Source organism: Zonotrichia albicollis, chromosome 9 (assembly GCF_047830755.1).
Source record: "Zonotrichia albicollis isolate bZonAlb1 chromosome 9, bZonAlb1.hap1, whole genome shotgun sequence".
Taxonomy (NCBI): Eukaryota; Metazoa; Chordata; class Aves; order Passeriformes; family Passerellidae; genus Zonotrichia; species Zonotrichia albicollis.
This window is the reverse complement of record NC_133827.1, coordinates 32,500,597-32,519,230: the sequence shown is the minus strand read 5'-3', so window position 1 is coordinate 32,519,230 and position 18,634 is coordinate 32,500,597. Positions and strand designations below refer to the sequence as shown.

Genomic DNA, 18,634 nt, shown 5'->3' with positions numbered 1-18,634 from the left:
GGTGAGGGTGGGATTCAGGGCTCACCTCACCCCTCTTTGGCACTGCGAAAGTTGTTCATCCCACTGGAACGGTTCAGCTGTGCTTGCCCTGTCAGCAGAGAGAGTACAGGCATCACCACAGAGCATCCCATCTTCCAATGGGCACACTAAGATGTACTCTCTTGGCACCCAGTCTCAGCAACCCACTTGGTCTTCCAACTTTTGGGGAGATGAGAAGCTTTAGCATTCTTCTGCAGATCTACTGCAACCTTTCTGAGGCTGGAGTCTTAGCAAAGTTGGTCTCCAAACATCCACCCTCATATTCCAAAACAATTAGAGAGAGATTGGGAAATCACTGCAGTATCTGCTGAAGAGCCTGAGGAGCAATGATCACTCACAGCATCCACGGGTGCCAAATTGCACCAAACCAAGGAGCACTTACTGCAGGGAGGAGTTCTGGCAGTCACGGGGTGTGTGGGCTGCTGGCCTGACCTAATGTCCTAAATACCTCGACTTTCCATCAATTAATACCATCTCATGTGACACAGCTGAGATTCATAGCCCAATTGTTGTGGGAGTCATAGGAACAAATCTGGATAACCAGAATCAGAGATCAGCTTTGTGGATTAATTTACAAAGAATTGTCAAAATGCTCACCTAAGAAATGCAGACAAGCTATCCAGGATAGTGCATCTTGTAGAGTGGAAGAAAATGCCACAAGAGAAGAAATATTAAATACATAGATTTATTATTTTTTTCTTATAAATATTTCATTAATTTCATAAAAAATAAAAGTAACAGAACCCTTTCGAGACAAAAGTTGAGTTTGCCTTAGAAGCAATGGCTATTGGCAATACACTTTTAGGACAAAACCAACACTATATCAAAAACAAAGGGCCATTTAAATAAAGGACATAATAATAATAGTAATATTAATATTGTACTTAAAGCTATATAAATATCCACAAGGAAGAGGGAATGTTGTAGTGTGTAGCACAGGTGTAGGACGTGCTTTGTAGAGCAGTTAATTGTGTTATGTACTCAAGGAAGAATATGATGCTTTTGTACACTTAAATAAAAAATACTCCAAAGCATTCTCCCCAACGTCCATCCTTCTGTGCAATGTTTGTCACCATCAGTAGTAGAAGCAGCCAAATGCAGCCACCACACAAAACAGGCTGTCCTGGGGGAAAAAGAGAAAGGCTCTGTGTTAGTCAAGGCAAGCTTTTTGGTAGTCTAGTGGAACAGGCAAACATTGGGGAACATTTAGACCAGATCATAACTGTATGGTAATATATAGCAATTTTCTGTCTTTTATTTAAGTTTCTTATTCACCTCACTTGTGGTGTAACCCAGGTGAGTGCATCTGAATGCCAGAAGCACCTCAATTTCCTCCATCCACACACCCACAGGTATCTAGGTGTCAGTTTAAAATAAAATAATAATAAAGTAAAACCTTGACTTTGGCACAGTCCTGGATTTCAGCCATGCTCCACAACTGCAGTTCAGCAAAGTATGTAAGAAAATACTTAATCTCTTGTGCTTTCTCTCCCCACCAGTAAATGGTGTGACTACAATGACTTTTGTACTGTACTGTGTCACCTACTCAGGGGAGAACTTTTACTATGTTGGCTGTTAAAGCTAAGTATGTTTTGTGAACAAGGATGTAAATCAGGCTGTTTCAATAATCTTGATTCCTTCCTTCTAGCAGTTGTTTCTTTTCTGCTCCATATTTAAGGTCACTCTGCCTCTCATACAAAAGCAAGTAGCCTTGTACTTCCCATGAGAATCCAGCCCATACTTACGTTCATGAACACGTCGTGAGCACAGCTGTCAGTGTCAGCGTCCCAGAAACATCGTGCAGCCATGCTAGACAAAGGAGCCAGACAGGGACATTACCCAGAGTTCATGTGTATTGACCTAAGTGATCACAGATACTTCCCTTGAAAACAAAACTGAGCTTGCTTTAAAGGTAATGGGATTGGGAAGTATGCTCCTGAATCCCAAGGCTAGTTTTCTACTGCTGAATTCTACCACATGCTGTAATCCCCTCTGTATGTGCTCCACCTTCAAACTCATCAGCTCTCAACCCTGCCACTTCCATTGAGCAGGGCTTGAAACCTCATTGCTATGGTGCTTAAGAATCTTTGACTTCTGGCCTATGCATATCAGTGGCTAATTTAGCTTATTTGTTCTTGTCCTTCACCTCCTGCACCCTCATGGCACATACTCCAATTTATTTATAGGGAGCTATCGTATTCCTTGGCAGATGCCATGAGACCGTGATCTCTTCAAGTCTTTTCGTATTTATACCCTCTGCTCCCTCACTATCCTGATGGACTTCTACACCCAAGCCCTATCCTGAGCACAAACAACAGACCATAACAGGATATTGCATGGGAGATCTTGCTGCTGCCTTGTCTAGTGACACTGACATTCCCTTGTCACTGCTGCAAGGCTCCCACTCCCTGCCTGCCCCAGTGAGCCTCAGCTGACAGGATTTCTTTAGGGGCACAGTCCCATCATGTATGAGTGACTGTACTAAGGTGTATTTTGCATTAAGGATGTCAGTGATTGTGTTTCAATATTGCCTCCTGTCTGTTGCAAACTGGAAAATTTCCCCAACTGCTCTGTCAGCCTGTGTGGCTGGACTTCACATTTCTGATCAGACCACCTGAACACTGAACTGCTCACCCTGGCACAGTGCTTGTGGAGCAGCCTGCCTGCAGACAGACATTCCTGACAAAAGCCTGAACAACAGGTACAGGTATTCCTCTCTGACCTCCAGAACAGGGAGGCAGCAGCTCTGATTACAGCTCTGCTGCACTTATTTTCTGCTGGAGTATCAGGCACAATAATAAAGATAAGCCCAGCAGATAAAGCACATAAACCTTGTGAGCTGTTCCCTTTTGTCTTCTCCCTACCCATGGGTAATGGAAAGCTACAGCCCACTATTGCAGCCAAGAGGAATTCTTTCATCTGACTGCAGGCATCTGGAGCTGACTGCAAGTGCTCAGCACCGACATGGGAATCTAGGCTTGGTTCCCATGGCAGTATTGCAGTGGGATTATAGAAACTGAAACTTCTGGAAAATGTTAATGAAGTGCTTATGGAAGCTTTCTGGCTTTAGACAGAAGTGAGTTACCATGGCTTTTGTATTCCAGCAGGGCCTTAGGAATGGATGGGGGGTGTACCCTAATTCATCATGAATACAACACAAAATGCTTCTACCACACTCCTCAAAAATGATTTTCAGCATTTCAGCTTGCTAAGAACCACTATACAGCCAATTATCACTGGCTAATTCAACCAGTCACAACCTAAGCACTCAAGCTGCCACTAAAAGAGAAAAGAAAATGATTTACACTTTATCATCTACAGACAGATCTTTGTAGCAAGGGAAGTTGCAAGCAGCTTCCAAAGGAAAAAACTACACCTAAACCCAGAAAACATGCCAGAAATACAATTAGAAGATGCAAAACTTACTTCACTCCTTCTCCTCTCTGCTCTCCAATGACAACCTGCACCACCATCTTGTACCTGTCAAATCCCTCCTCTGGAGAGAGAAAAAAATAATAGTGAGAGCAATGACTTTTTAAAAATATGAGCCCAAGACACGACCCTGAAAGCTAAAGATTTCTGGCCACAAAGCAAGTGGCTGTACAAGCCTATGCAAGCAGCCAAGTGGACAGACTGCCATGCAAAGCTTCATTTTCCTAGTATGGAGTACCATAGTTTTTCTGAAGGGTGAACAGAGTAGTTGGCATCCATCAGAAGATGCATCTTAAGGCACTGGACACCCCTGAGCAGATACACTGTGGGTCAGCATTCTGCTTTGACAACATTCAAGAACTGGCCACATGGAAAGAACATAAATAAGGCTGCTGGCGGACAAAATGCAATTTGAAAAAAACTGTCTTATTTTAAAACTGTTTGATGCAAAGGTATTGTGAGATTCTTCTGCCACACAGGTGTTTCCTTTGCTCCTGAGTGGTATAAAAGGCCACATAATAGCTGCATTATTTTTGTGTCTTCAGAGATGTGCTATTGTTTCACAACAGTAAAAAGTACCTCTGGGGCACAGGCCAGATTCTAATCAGGCCATGGCAATGTTCCAGAAGCCAAATCAGAACAGGCATGTTTGAAATCAAATATAGATCCCAATGCCTGTCTTCAACAAAGCAGTGTCCCGGGATGACTCCAGCACCGTTTCCACTGGAGGACTGAATGCAGCACGCTGGCTCTGCTAACATCCAGAACGTCAATGCTTATCAGAGATGCCAGCTGATAAGAGTGGCCACCCCGGGCCAGCCTAGCTTCAGGCTGCTGCCACTGTGGTTGCACATGACTGAAGCCAAGCCCCGTGCAGAGGAGCTCAGCGTGAACACGTGCAGGGAGTACAGCTGCTGCTGCTGCTGGCTCTGAAGCAGATATGTAGTTCTGGGAGAAGCACAAATGCATGGCTCCTGCCGAGGGTGACCGTGCCACCATGGCAGGCCAGCCCAGCAGGTGGAGCACCAGCGTGTCCCCAGGAAGAACGGGACAAAAGTGTCCATGCCAGCACACACATCCATATATTTATTCCGGCACAAAACTCAGGAAACACCTGCTGGTGCCTGCACTTTTCTTCTTGAACGCAAAAAATGCTGGAGGGCATCCTGTGCAGCAGCACAACCTTTTTCCAGAGCTGTGAGGCTGTAGTCACACCCCTCCTTGGCTGACTGCTCCTCTCTTCCTGTTCCCTGTGCCCCCGGAGCCTTGTTCTGATCTCCACTGCTCTTCCAGCTCTGATCTAACTCACAGCAGAAAAAGAGCAGGAATGGTTTTGTTTATGGAATCAAAAAGCAATGAAACATCACTTCTTTCTTCTCTCTAATGCAGCTGCTTTTCCCCTGCAGACCCTCCAAGTTTGACATCACACACTTGCCAAGCGATACAAAAACAAATCTTGTCTGCTTGAATTAGATCTCCAGTTCTGCAGGCAAGGAATGCATATATATAGGACAGACTGCTCCATCCCAGCAGACTCGAGTCAGTCAATGGGGAAGGAATACATTTCAAGAATAAAGGAAGAAAGAGAGATCTTGTCAAAAAGGAGAGGACATGGCAAGAAAAGAAATTACATCCCCAGCAGACCTCCTTACCTTTTAGTCTGTCTTTTATTGTGTCTGATAACGACTTTGTAAGCTCAGCCATTTCTTCTGGTTTGTACTGTACATCGGCCAGCCTCTCCTTCAGTATCGCACGGATGCATTCTTTTACTGTGGAGGACTTAAATCTATCATGGCAACAAAAAGTTAAAAAAAAAAAAAAAGAAAAAAGAAGTGGAAAAGTTCGCACACAATGTGTAGAAACACACACAGTGCCACTCCTCGGAAAATATAGCTTTCATGTATTGGAGAAAAATGATAGATGGAAAAAAGCTCCACTAAAACGGAGATATTGCCAAAAGCGAAACACCTATCGGCAGGGGTGAAACCAGCCGCACTGGACGTTGCCCCTCCAGCAGCATCCCCCACTTCAGTGGGTGTAAAGCTGGTGTGGGAGCCCGGTGCCCCCCAAGCCCTCGGTGCTCCCCGTTCCCCACACCCGCCCCGCCTCACGCCCAGGGACGCCCTCTCGCCATTCCCACCGCAGCTCCACATTCCCCTGGGGCCCACCCGCCCCAATGCAAAGTTCCCCGTCGTGCTGGCCCCTCTTTCCCCGGCGGCCTCACCGGTGCTGGAGGTCGGGCCGCAGGCTGTACGTGTTCTCGGCCCCCTCGGCCCCCTCGGCCCCCTCGTCCGGGCCCAGCTCGCCCATGGCCCCGCAGGCCCCGGCGTTGGTTACCGGGACAACCGCGGCGCTTCCGCCGCTGCCGCCGCTTCCGCCGCCCGCCCCGCGCGGCGCCGCCCGGGCCCGGCTGCGGGGCTGCGGTGCTCGGCTGTGTGTGTGTACCTGCTGCGTGCGGGATCATTTGTATTGGAAAAGGAAGAGGAAAGGGAAAAGAAGATAGAAAGAAAAAAAAAAGAAAAAGAAAAAGAAAAAGAAAAAGAAAAAGAGAAAAAGAAAAAGGGAAAAAGAAAGAAAGAAAGAAGAAAGAAAGAAAAGAAAAATTTTTGGTTTTTTTTGTTAAATGAAGTAGTTGGTAAATAAGTGTTAAATAATTGCAGGCTATTTTAATAAATGTAATAATTGTAAAATTTTGAAATGGCTTGTAGAAGATGCTGAGGTGCTGGAGCAAGTGCAGAGAAGGGCGGTGGAGCTGGGGAAGGGTCTGGAGCACAAATCCTGTGAAGAGCAGCTGAGGGAGCTGAGAGTGTTTAGTCTGGAGTAAAGGAGGCTCAGGAGGGACCTCATCCCTCCCTACAATTCCCTGAAAGGAGGGTGCAGCCAGGCGAGGGTCAGCCCCTTCTCCCAAACAACCAGCAACAGGATGAGATGGCACAGCTGTTCCTGGGGAGGTTTAGGTTGGACATTAGGAGGAATTTCTTCATCATAGAAAGGGGGATTAATATTGGAATGGACAGCCTAGGGAGGTGGTGGAGTCACTGTCCCTGGAGGTGTTTAAGGAAAGACTGGATGCGGCACTTAATGCCAGGCTGTAGTTGTCATGGCGGTGTTGAGTCATAAGCTGGATGTGACGATCTCAGAGGTCTTCCCCAACCTGATTCATTCTGTGATTCTGTAAGTAAAGGGTTTGAAGAAATTGCTGCCTGGGATGCTACTGGAGGTATGATGGGGAGAGAGTGGGGTAAGACAGCCTGGCCTCACTGGGTGCTTCGCTGGTGACCCATTCTGCCCCAAACCAGCCAGCGGCCACAGCCCCTGCACTCAGCCTTGGCCAGGGCTTGGAGGCTCCCTTCTGCCTCTGTACAACACATCTTAGACATCAGGGAGGAGATCCCAGCCTTGCTTCTTTCCTCCAGCAACTTCTTAAATCCTCCATAAAGGCCTAAAATTCTTGCTCCCCGGAATCCTTGTGCCCTTTTCCCTGCCCATAGCCGCTGTGTGTCACAGGGAAGGCGGCATGTGCTGCAGCCCCTGCTGAGAAGCTGACTTTCTGTTTCCTCTGCAGGTTATCTCGAAGCAGCGATCTCTGCGATCGATTGTGCTTCCCACGTGCAGCGGATGACACGGCTGAGAAAGGTCCCTGTGTGCCTCACCCAGCTCCGAATGGAAACAGTGTGAGGGCACAGCCAGTGCTGCTGTGGAGTGATACTGCTGACACAGATGAGAGGCTGGAGGGGGCCATGAGCTGTGACAGGGCTAGGTGTGCCTGGAGATGCCCCTCGGGTACAGGAGGTGTGAGGTTGCCCCAGGAGGAAAAACTGCCAGAGTTTTGCTTGGGTTGCACAGGCATATCCCAACTGGTGCCAGATCCTGCCCCAGCCTCCTCTGAGCATGGATGGATTGCTGAGACCCTGAGCAGCAGCAGCTCCTAATTTCCACAGACTTTGCCAGCACCTCTTGCTAGAGATGGACTGGCAGAATCCTTACTACCACTGGGCTGGGTGTCAGCTCTGCCTGCCAGCAGGAACACTCACTGCCATGCTGGAGGTGACATTGGTCCCTTGCCAACCCATGTGACACCTTCCCATAACAGTTACCAGTGCTCTGCCCAGGCCCTGCAGGTTTCTGCTTGTTAAAGGAACAGTTTTGTGTCTCTGTTCCATCCCTGTACTTACTCACTGCTTACCGCTGCTTACTCACAACCACAGCACGCTGCCTGTCCCCACAGGGTCAGATGTTGCTGCTTATGCAAATCGTTTGCAGAGACCTTCATAATTTCTGATAAGTATCTGAAAGACCTCAAGATTCTGTATTTATTTGCAAACACTATCAGCCGTTTCCTCCTCTCACCCCAACCACTCGGCTCCCGCCTGGGTCAGAGCCACAGATGTGAATTCAGTTAAACCGTTGGGGGAAGGATCTTTGGAACGTGTGGGCTTCTCTTCCTCAGCACCTTTTTGTGGCAGTTTGTGTTTCCTCTTTCACCTGGGAAGCTATGGTTTCCCTGGACTTCAAGGTCATGCACCTCTTGGCTTCAGTCAGCTCCCCAGGGTGGGGAGGCTGCCGTGTCCATGAGAAAGTAACAACAGTGTCCTTTTCTCTGAAACAAAAACCCAACCCATGGTGATGAAAAGAATAAAAGAAAAGATCAAGCTGCTAGGAAGCTGCTGTGGAGGAAAGCAAAGTGAGCAGCAGCCTCGGGTGTCAGCATTGCAGAGGAGCACGGCCCCAGCCCCACAGCAGCCCTGGGGCTTCAGGCAGCCTTTGAACCCTGCCTGCAGAGACGTTTGATCACAGCTTTCTTTTTCTTCCAGTTTTTCAGTGCTCCTTAAATAACCCAGATGCTTTTAAACATTTTGGGGCTCTACCCTCTAAACATTTTGACTCTCTGCCCTCTGAGGTGAGTGCTCAGGTGACAGCTGTGTGCCCCAACAGCGATGGCTGCAGAAGACCAGGTCCTCCTCTGGGTCTCAGATGGAACTCACCAGCTTCTGGCTGGAGAAAAACTATGACATTTGTGCTCCCATGAACTGGTGTGACATGTGCTTGCTGCAGTTGCTGTTTCTTAGTTTTAAATAACTGTCTTCTCACTTATTTCTGCTTGTCCTTACTTTTTAGACTTCATTTTCGTCTTTTGGTGGACAAATAGAAAAGGACTGTCCTATGCAATTTGTCATGCTCCAACTCACAGAAAGAATTTATATTTTTTTAAGCACCAGAGGACCTTTTAATGACCTTGTCAGCAAACTCCCAGGTGTACCGTCTACCCCACTGGGCTGGAGCAGATTTACCAGCACGAGCAGGGAGCTGCATCATGGTTGGAGCCAGGCTGTTTTCCTTCATGCTGGAGAACTTGGTGGAGGAGCCAGGGTGAGCTGTGCTGGTCTGGCCGGCTGCAGGCAGGGTTCAAAGTCTGCCTGAAGCCCCAGGGCTGCTGTGGGGCTGGGGCCGTGCTCCTCTGCAATGCTGACACCCAAGGCTGCTGCTCACTTTGCTTTCCTCCACAGCAGCTTCCTAGCAGCTTGATCTTTTCTTTTATTCTTTTCATCACCATGGGTTGGGTTTTTGTTTCAGAGAAAAGGACACTGTTGTTACTTTCTCATGGACACGGCAGCCTCCCCACCCTGGGTACCAGTTATACCTATTGCAAGTGTGCATTGGAAAGTTTGAGCAATTTGTGCTATGATTCTAATCAGCCCTCCGCTGCTGCCACACGAGGTGGGGAGGATGAGCCAGTTTTTCCTGCCTATCCCCCTGGCTTGCTGAGTTGTGATGTTGGTGGTGATACCCATCACATCTTCCACCTCTAGAAACCAAAACATGTGGCAAGTGCCAGACAAGCCTCCCCACACCTGGCTCAAGTGCCTGGTGTCACCATTTGGAGACATAAAGCCTCAAGGTGGAAAAGTGTCCTTGCTGTCAGTTTCCTTTTTTCCTGGAGTTCAGTTCAGCTTAGTTTAGTTTAGTCAGGTTTTTTTAGAGGGAGTCTAGGAAATTTTGAAGGAACAGGTGATGTCCAAGTCAAAACCCACGTGCACCCTTGTACATGATGGAGACCACTTCCTTTTGCCACCCATCCAGGCAGCATGGTGGGCTCTGGCCAGATGACATAGAGAGGTGACAAAGTGGTCACAGCACCCAGCCTGGCTCTGCAGCTCAAGTAGTGCCAGCAGTCCATGAGAAAGGAGTGATGCTGCAAATGTCAGGAGGAGACTGGAAAAGAGGACCAAGACAGGCTGGACTGAGCCACCCTCCCAGGGTGAGCCCTGTCTGCCCCAGCTCAGAACCACCTCCTTGGCCATCCTTGTGGTATGGTGTTTTTGGCTGAACCTGATGGTCCTAGAGGTCTTTTTCCAATTTTAATGATTCTATGATTTCATGATTCTATGAAATTAGGGGTGGCTGCCCCAGCCCACTCGCCTGCCAGGGACATGTTTGAAAGTGAGAGGTGAGCAAGCCCCAGCCCCACAGCTTGTTTGTGGAAGCTTGGAAAAATAGTGAAGTCATCATTAGAATCACATCCTTATTAATTTTCAGTTACTAATTTTCCCCTGACATTTTTCCAAAATTGTGGGGCACCGAGGCTGTGTTTTAGAGAAATGGAAGAGCGTGCTTTCACCGCTGGTTATTTCCTATGCCAGTATTAGTCAGTGTAGTGAGAGGGGAGCATGGATGGCAAAAAATTACAGAAGTTTTCTGCCCCAATAACAGCACCCTGGGCACCTGCCCTTGCTCTCATCAAATCTGAGAAGAAAAACACCTAAGGAGGCAAAACTCATCCTCCTCCCCCTCCTCATCTCCCATCCCATTCCATCCTCGTGGGAGCAGCCTACAATAGGTGTCCCATGGCTTTCAGACCCTGTCCACCCAATGCCACATGTCCCACAGCCCCACTGCCTTGGGCATCCAGTGGGAGCACCTGTGGATGCCTGGGAACCCAAGATGACTTTTACTTATGGGCCAGGGTCAGAGCTGAGGATATGCCCCTTGTGGTCCCTGCCTCCTCCACCCCTGGAAGCTTTCCCCAAAAAGGGTGCAGGCTCAGAAGAGCTGTTCTGTTAAGCTGTCCCCACTGCTTGGCAGCTGGGTACCTGCATGGGCACATGCCAGGAGTGCGCAGGGAGGTTAAGGGGCCATGTCTGGCTCAGCTGATCCCTGGTTCTGTGGGGAGGAAGCTGGGGGCGGGAGGCAGCCCGGGTTTCCCTCTGGGGCAGAGATGGGTACATTTCATTTCCACCCAGCCCTCTCTGTGTACGACAGAGAGCAAGCTGCTGCCTCTGCGGGGAAGGAAGCACGGAGAGAGCCGGGAGCGGCACAGCGCACACGGCACAGCACCTCCCGCCTGCCTGGGCAGGGCACACAGCGGCTCAGCATGGCTCCAGGGGCCTCAAAGAAGTCGTGGGGCAGCATGGAGGTGGCCCTGGTTGACCTCTGTGCCATCCTGCTCTGCTGTGGGCCGATGCTGACCTGCTGCCGCCGGGGTAGGTACAGGAGTGTGGCGGGCTCGCTGGCATGGCCATGTCGTTTGATGCTGGTGGAAAATGTCTAAGGGCTGGGAGCTTTGTAGTTAAAAATTGGCTCTGGCATCAAGAAGGCAGAAACCTCAAAGCTTTTGGGTATGTGCAGGTGAAGCAAAGGACTTGGGGATTCTTGGGGCAGAAATGGGATCAAAGGATGGAGAAGGGGACAGGACACCAGAGCTGTATTGTGACACAGTGACAGTGGTTGGAGCTTGGTGTTGAGTTTATGGATTTGCCAGTGGGGTGTGGGGTTTCCTTTCTGGCTTTTGTGGCTTCAGTCTGTGCCCTTGGGCTGCAACTCCTGGTTTGGACTTGATCGTGAGGGATCCAGGGTCCTTGCTCTGGGTGAACTTTGTGGCAGAAGGAGAGGTTGAAGGGAAGGTGTGAGTCTGGACAGGGTGAGTGAGAGCTCTGATAAAGCTGATGAAGCCCTTTCCTTCCAGCCTGCTGTTTCTTTGGTGGATTCATGTACTTTTTGCCTTGAGGGTGGGCAGGGAGCTGGGTGTCCCTTGGAGCAGATGTTACCTCTGGAGCTGGGAAGATACAGGAAAACATGTAAACCCAACATCTACTTTCAGAAGTCATCTGAACGCTTCATTCATTGTTGGCAGCGGCACTAGTAGGAAATAAAGCCCTGAACCTGCCAAAAATTTCCTGTTAAACACAAGAAATCCAAAACATGGCAGAAATCCCATCTCTTGGTGTGGACACTGCCAGAGCCAGTGCCGCCTGTGGGAACTGGGGCACTTCTCTCCTTCCCTCGTCCTGTTTGGTCTCAACCCTCATTTCTCAGCCCAGTGTTCCATCTGATTTTGTATTTATTCACAGAATTTCCAGGTTCCTTTTCTGGTTGGTGATGCTGAGGTTATGGTCCTAAGGGCCTCAGGGCAGAGTTGGGGGGACGGGAGGGACTTTCTGACTCTGCGTGCGAGCCCTGGGGCTGCTTTCGGTGGTAATTTCTGAAAGGGGAAGGCAAATTTCCTTTGACGGAGACTTTTCAAGCCATGGTGGTTTGAATAGCTTGGTTGGGTGACCCTTGTGAAAAATGCTTCTTCCCACTTTTCTTTGTTCTGAACAGAAATAATTACAGCAGCTGTTCCGCTGTGTGGGACTGGCTGGAGCAGGATGCTGTGTGCCTGGCCCACATTCACAGCGTTCCCACCAGGCAGGATGGATGGACCCACCGGGATAATGGGCAGGGAAATGAGGTGAAGCAGCAGGGCTGGTGCTAAAGCAGAGGAGCCTGTGGCTGTGGCTGGCTGGATTCTGTGTTGGGAGCAGCCTGGCAAGCCCAGCTGGAACCCTGGGACCTGGCTGCCCACGCACACATAAGGAGAGGACAGGCCCCTGGAAATGGATGGCACTGTAAGCTCCAGGTTGCTCTTCCCTGTCAGGTGGTCTCAGGCTGGAGATGACAAATACTGTGCCAGGGGCAGCCCCTGCCTGCTTTGAGCTCCCAGCATTGTGTAGTGGAGAGAGCCAGAGCATCCCAGCAGGCAGCCAGGCATGTGATGGGCTGAACCACAGGACACTGTCCCAGCCTGGGACTCTGTCCTCCTGCTCACTTTCAGAGTCCACCTCATCTGGAAAGAGGATGACTCAGACATGAAAATACAGCATATATTTAAAAATAATACAACCCCCAAAGTCTGTTTTCCTTGGTACAGGTGTTCAGTGCTAATTTTAGGTAGCCCAGAGCACAATTTGGTCTGCTGAAACCGTTTCACAGTACAGTTGCTACCTCTGAGAGTCCCTCTCCAGCCAGCAGGCATACATTTGGAATGGCAGAGACATGGAGTGATGTACCTGCCCATGTCCCAGAGTGATGATGTGGACTGGGCTTGCACCCCTGGCTCCCACACAGGGTATGGCTGTTTCTGAGACCTGTGCCTGCTGTAACCATGTCTGCTCCTTGTATCCTCTCTCCCAAACAGTGACCATCTCCCCAGCAGTGTTAACTCGCCCTGAAGGTGACAAAGCCACTTTCTACTGCAATATCTCCATGGAGAATGACTCTGGTTCAGAGTACAGCCTCAATTGGTACAAGGAGACCAACCACAGCCAAGCCCAGAAAACTGCTGAGATCAGCCGATACAAGACCACGACAGTGACAGAGAACTACCGGCTCATCAACAACACTCCTGTCTTTGAGATTGAGATCCTGAACCTCCACCAGAATGACTCAGGCTCCTACTACTGTGGACTGATCACCTTCTATGAGCCCGATAAAGTGATGGAGAGCAAGAGGGCCCAGCTGATAGTCACAGGTCAGCCTGTGGGCTGAGCTCATGGGGAGGGGTCCCAAGCCTGTTGTAGCACCAGGGGTTAAGGCAGGCAGTAACCTGCTGGCAGAGGACCTGACATGGGTCAGGAGAGCACAGCCCTGCCCTGTCCTGTCTCCTTTCCACCCTGGAGGACAAATGAGTCTATGACAGCCTACCTGGCACTGAACCCTTTCTGAGGACAGCCCCATGTTCCCCTGCTGCCTTTCACAAGGACTGTAGAGGCCACCTTACACTCCTGACCTGCTGTTTTGTTCCCCCTTTTTGATTGCCTATTGCAGCAGCCCCCCAGGTGAATGCTACTGACGAGCCGGAGATGGAGGAAGGCAGCCCCTCAGAGCACATCAAGGCCATGCTCCTGGGCATCCTCCTGCTGGCTGGAGTGGTTGTGCTGCTGATCTTCGGCTACCTCACCTTTACATACAGGAGAGGAGGTATGATTCCCCTGGAGGCCACACAAACCCAGTTTGAGACCTGGGGTCAGCCAGATGTCTGCAGCTGCCTGGGGTACATGGACTGGTTCAATGTGCTAAACCCAGCTGTGGCATGCCCCTGTGGGACAGATATCTCCATGCTGGGAGGAGAGGGGTGCTTTGAGCTCTGCTTGCCCTTTGTAGAGCCCCCAGACCATGTGCAGTGGCTCTACAGCACTCGTTAGTGTTGTGCCTTAGTGGTGCACTTGAATCCCTCCCATGCACCTTGCCCAGGTACCTTTGGAGCACCTCACCCTGCTGCAGCACAGGGCATCACCTCAGACACACCACAGGCACCCAAGGACTCACAGAGAGTTCTGCTGCACTCCACTAATCCCAGATTAAACCCTAGACTCTGGGTTGATGTCTCACTTGTCCTTGTAATGCTCGGGGTGTTAGGCCCCGTGGACAAGGAGGGTCTGTGGTGAAGACTGTGGTGTCCAGTGCTCTTGGGTGGGGCACACAAAACTCCTCACTCTAACCAAGTGTGTTACTTTGCAGATGTGCAGAAACCACCGAGTGAAAACATGCCAGTGGTGAGTTTTCCACCTCTGTCACCCTGCTGTGCTGCAGGAGAGCACTATGGCATCGCTGGGGCAAGGAGGGTGCTGGGCCTTCCTTTATCAGCTCTTCACAAGCATCTCACTTCTTCTGTCTGCTGCTGCTTGATCTTTTCTGCACAGCTACAACTGCTTTTCTGCATCTGCAGCAGCACAGCCCCATCACAAAATCAAAATAAAACTACCCAAGATAGGATGTGACTCTCTAATCCAATTCTTCTTCAAAGCAGGCTTCTCTTTGACAGTGGATTGTGCTGCTGTAGAGAATGGGAGGATGTTACCCTCCAATATATCAAGCTAAAATTTATTTTGTTGCAGCTGGTGCCTGTTTTCCTCTCTTTAGGCAGGCACCTGTAGGAGGGATCTGTTTCCTTTTTCTCTCCAACCCCATTCAGTAGGTGGCTGAAGGCAGTGAGTAGGTTGCTCTTTACTCTCTCCTTTCTGGGCTGAGCAAACTCAGCCCTAGGCTCTTCTCCTGCACACCATCCACCTTGGAGCCCAATGGAGAGGTGGAAAGGGGCTCCTAGCACAGCCCTGCCTTCCACGGCCAGGCAGGCAGAGTCCAGCCTGCCTGCAGAGGCAGAGAGCTGAGACCCCAAGGCTCTTGGTGTGGTTCCTCTGTGCATGTTCTGCCCCAGGACTGCATCTTTCTGCTGCGTATCACTGGCACTCTCCCATGATGCTTCAGAGCTGGTTTTGGCGCTTGCTGTAAGAACAGGTTTGTGCTGGGGATGGTGGGTACCTCTGGAGCCTGAACCACCACGATGGGGTTACCTTGCAGAAGGAAGAGAAGCCCCCCGTGGTGTTTGTATCCACTGTGGATTATGGTGTGCTGGAGTTTCAGCGGGACCAGCACAGCCCGGTGCCCTCCAAGACTCAGCCAGTTGAACAGACTGAATATGCCACCATCATCTTCCCTGAGGAGAAACCTGTCACACCGGAGCGTGGCAAGAAACACCGGGAGGAGAGGACTCGACAGCTGCCATCACTGCCCTGCTGAGGGTCAGCGTCCCTCCTCACCAGGGTGTGGGCATGAAGAGGCTGCCCCAGCCCCTCACTCTGTGAAAATCCAGCATATCAGGACTAAAGCAACAGAGATGCTGCTGCTGCTGCTGGAGTCGATATTGAACAGTCCTTGCCACAGTGTTGTTGTGGCCATGGGGTGGGTACCACAGGATCAGGAAGGTCCCTGCTGTGCTCCATGTGCTACCTCTTCACTCAGGGCCAGCAGAATGGGCTGGGGCAGAGCAGTGATGCCAACAGGTCTGTGCCAAAGGTGACTTACTGTATTCTACCTCCACCCAGTGCTCTCTGGAGTAGCCATGCTGCTTCCCTGCCCTAGGTCTGAGCCAACTATCAAAGCATGACTTGAAGAAAGTGCTGGAGGTCAGAACTGGAGTGAATCCTGTGAGATGCTGCTCACAGGAGCCAAAGTTTCTTGCAAGCTTCTTGCTTGGAGCAGAGGCTGCCCTATGTACTGCTATTCAGAAATCCCTGGGAAGCAGGCAGCTGGTCTTCTGCCTGTGTCCAGGCATTTTCCTCCTCTGCATGAGGGGTAATCTACCCCTGTGTCCCTCCCTCCCCAGGTGGGAGTCAGATATGGCCATGGGGGTGAATAAAGAGTTTTGCATCCAGTAGTTTGTTGACTCGTGACGGCAAGTGCGTGGGCAGGCAAATAACGGCTCTTGCAGTGCAGGGCAGAGCTGGGAGGTGGCAGCATCTGTTGTGGTTCCTGGGCCTCTCTGTGACATATGCAAGCTGCTCTTCCACAAAGCTGCTCTTAAGAATTTAGAGAGGTCAATGCTCATTTTCTCCTTGTCCCTGTCTGAGCTGGTCACCCAGGCATGGCTGAAAGCCAACGCTCTCCCCTAATCAAGCTTGTCTTGGGGCACTCACCCACTCCATGGGGATGAGCATCCCTGCTGGGCCAGGGGTCTGGCTGCCATTAGCCAGGGCAAAGCTCATACCGTGGTGCTCACTGCAGTTTTTTTGGCTTCAAATTTCCACTTTCTCTTTTGAAAGAGATGTGCTACGTGCCAGAAACCAGAGTGGAAAGAAATGACAGCTGCTTGAGAGAGGAGAAACCCCAGTAAGGAGTGGCTTTGGAGGCAGCAGAGGCTTGCCAGGAGAGTGTGAAACTCAGTGAAAACTGAGAAGAGTCACTTGCATCTTACACTTTGGCAGCATTGTCAGCAGGTTTCTTCCTCCCTTACCCCCCAGTAAAACCAGTGCAGCCTTGTGGGAGCAAACCTGGGCACCGGGGGAAGGGGTGAGGCAAGCCAGGCACCATATCTTGTACTCTGTGGGGACTGGAAAGTCCATGAGAAACTTCCAGAGGGGACTAGATGGGATAAATATCCATTTGGGATAGCTTTCACCTTTCTTCAGGGTAAGACAGTGGACGGGGTGTCCCCTTTGGTCCCCAGTGCTGCTGAAGGCTCCCAGTAGCTTCCACGGGCAGTGCCATAACTGCCCATAACTCACATAACTCGTGGCAGTTCATGGTTCAGCCCATCGGGGCTGTTTGCCAGCAGCAGCCCTGCTCCTTGCCCCAGCAGCTCTGACAGAGATCTGCTGTGGCCAGCAGACGAGGCAGGAGGCAGCTGCAGCGGGAAAGTGGGAGCTCAGTCAGCACTTCTGCGTTTTGCTTTCCCGTCAGACACGACACTGACATAGCTGAGAGGGTGGACCCTGCTTCATATTTTCCATCCCACCTCTCAGGCAGCAGAGGTGCCAGATCTTCAGCACTTCCTGCACTCCCTGGCTGCAGCTATGACTCCTCCAGGTGCAGCTGGGGCAGAGTCCTTTCCTTTCTGGTTGGATGGTGGTCTGTAGCTGATCAGAGGCTCCCAAGCCATCCAGTGGGGTTGGAGGTGTACCAAAAGCCTCTCCCACTGCCTTTTGGGATGGGAGAGCATCCAGCCTGCCACAGTGCCTGTGCTCCTCCAATCCCCATCAGCCTGGCTACAGTCCTGCCCATTGCAGGGAGGAAGGCTGGGGCCTCAAGATGCATGGATTGAGCACTGGGGATGCTCCAGGCTGCCAGACACCATCTCCCATCCCTGCTTGGAGCACAGGATGCCCAGCACTGACAGACATGAGCTGTACTCCCCTGCACTTGGCCTGGCACTGGCTGTGCTGCCTGAGCATCCCCAGACCAAGCAGTGCCCTGAGATGGGTGTCAGGCCCTACACCCCAGTATCCTTCTTGGGAATGGGGAATCAAGTATGCACACATGTGCAAGCACACACAAATGCTCATGACACAGAGATGTGCAAACAAGTCACCAGACAAATTTGTGTGCTCACCCCCAGATTTGCACAGCTACTGGTCTAAATACCACCCTCCTGCGGACACACATCCCCTCAGGCCCCCATCCCTGTGTCACAGCTTCTGCTGAGCTGGAAGCCAGGACCAGCCAGGGGAGGCTGTGTGTGCTGGAGCTGCTGCATTTCCTGTGCAGTCTGGTCTGGCAGTTAGAGCAGCCGCTTCCGACCGCGGGCACCCCCGAGGAGCGGCTGCCACCACCTCAGTGCCAAAATGCTTCGTCAGCCCTCTGAGACCACACACCCTCTGAGACCTCTGGGGAGCCTCAGCCTGGTCCTGCACTAGGGTCCTGATGATGAGCAATGGCCAGAGCCCTCTGAGAGACCTCAGAGAGCTGGGACTGGTCCCTGTCAGCATCTGCAGGAAGCTGGATGTGTGGCAATGTGCCTTGGCTACACGTAAGCAAGGAAAAACCTCCTACATGATGCTTGAGAGCCAGCCTGGCTCCTTATACATCCCAGCCTTGATTAAAGGTGGTTGGAAACAACATTTGAGCAAGCTTCTCTTCAAGATACTTGAACTCATAAACCATGTCTTGGGAAACTGGACAGGTGGATGAAGATGGAAAGGAAATCCTCTCCTGCACATTGCAGCGGTGTCTTTGAGGAGAGCCATGCCATGAAGCAGCAAATCACTGTTCCTGAGCACCAGGGCATTGCAGGTGTTGAGGGGAGAAGGGGTGGTCAGGCTGTAGGACAGCAAGGTCAGTTTCAAGTGAGCACTGTCCTGGTCACTGGGATGTCTCAGAAGTTTTTGATTAGGACAGGTTGGACTGGAGGTGATGCATGAGGTATGTGGGTTATTTGTCCACTGGGTTCATGAGATGGCTTGTGGGTGGGACTGGTCTGTCAGGAACTGTGGTGTGGGAGCATTGCCATGGCCTTGACTATCTGGGAAAGAGACTGTTGTTCCTGGAAGAGAAAGGCTGGAGGGAGCTGGTGTGTGCTGTGCTTGGTGGTGGGAGGGGTGGACTGCTGTGCAGGCTGCCTGGACCCCTAACC

At 50.9% G+C, this 18,634-nt stretch overlaps 2 protein-coding genes across 2 annotated transcripts; one reads left to right on the top strand and one right to left on the bottom strand.

Moving 5' to 3' along the window:
* Nucleotides 1-708: 708 nt before the first annotated feature.
* DYNLT2B (dynein light chain Tctex-type 2B) lies at nt 709-5,861 on the bottom strand. Its single transcript, XM_074547240.1, has 5 exons — nt 5,696-5,861; nt 5,124-5,257; nt 3,466-3,535; nt 1,785-1,848; nt 709-1,162 (listed from the first exon to the last, which is right to left on the bottom strand). Exons 1-5 carry the CDS (start codon nt 5,779-5,781, stop codon nt 1,115-1,117), a joined length of 402 nt encoding a protein of 133 aa, XP_074403341.1. The 5' UTR covers nt 5,782-5,861; the 3' UTR covers nt 709-1,114.
* A 4,860-nt stretch (nt 5,862-10,721) lies between these two features.
* PDCD1 (programmed cell death 1) lies at nt 10,722-15,931 on the top strand. The gene is made up of 5 exons (XM_026792040.2): nt 10,722-10,952; nt 12,926-13,258; nt 13,555-13,707; nt 14,248-14,282; nt 15,088-15,931. The coding sequence occupies exons 1-5, from the start codon at nt 10,844-10,846 to the stop codon at nt 15,304-15,306; spliced, it is 849 nt and encodes a 282-aa protein (XP_026647841.2). The 5' UTR covers nt 10,722-10,843; the 3' UTR covers nt 15,307-15,931.
* The last annotated feature ends 2,703 nt before the right edge of the window (nt 15,932-18,634 follow it).

What these genes read in the sequence shown, in the direction of transcription:
- DYNLT2B (XM_074547240.1), bottom strand. Translation starts at nt 5,781, where the DNA reads ATGGGCGAGCTGGGCCCGGACGAGGGGGCCGAGGGGGCCGAGGGGGCC. An exon ending in AATAAAAGACAGACTAAAAG is followed by an intron (nt 3,536 to 5,123) that starts GTAAGGAGGTCT and finishes TTCTCTCTCCAG; the next exon opens with AGGAGGGATTTGACAGGTAC. An exon ending in CTCACGACGTGTTCATGAAC is followed by an intron (nt 1,163 to 1,784) that starts GTAAGTATGGGC and finishes TTTTTCCCCCAG; the next exon opens with GACAGCCTGTTTTGTGTGGT.
- PDCD1 (XM_026792040.2), top strand. Translation starts at nt 10,844, where the DNA reads ATGGCTCCAGGGGCCTCAAAGAAGTCGTGGGGCAGCATGGAGGTGGCC. An exon ending in GCTGACCTGCTGCCGCCGGG is followed by an intron (nt 10,953 to 12,925) that starts GTAGGTACAGGA and finishes TCTCCCAAACAG; the next exon opens with TGACCATCTCCCCAGCAGTG. An exon ending in CTTTACATACAGGAGAGGAG is followed by an intron (nt 13,708 to 14,247) that starts GTATGATTCCCC and finishes GTTACTTTGCAG; the next exon opens with ATGTGCAGAAACCACCGAGT.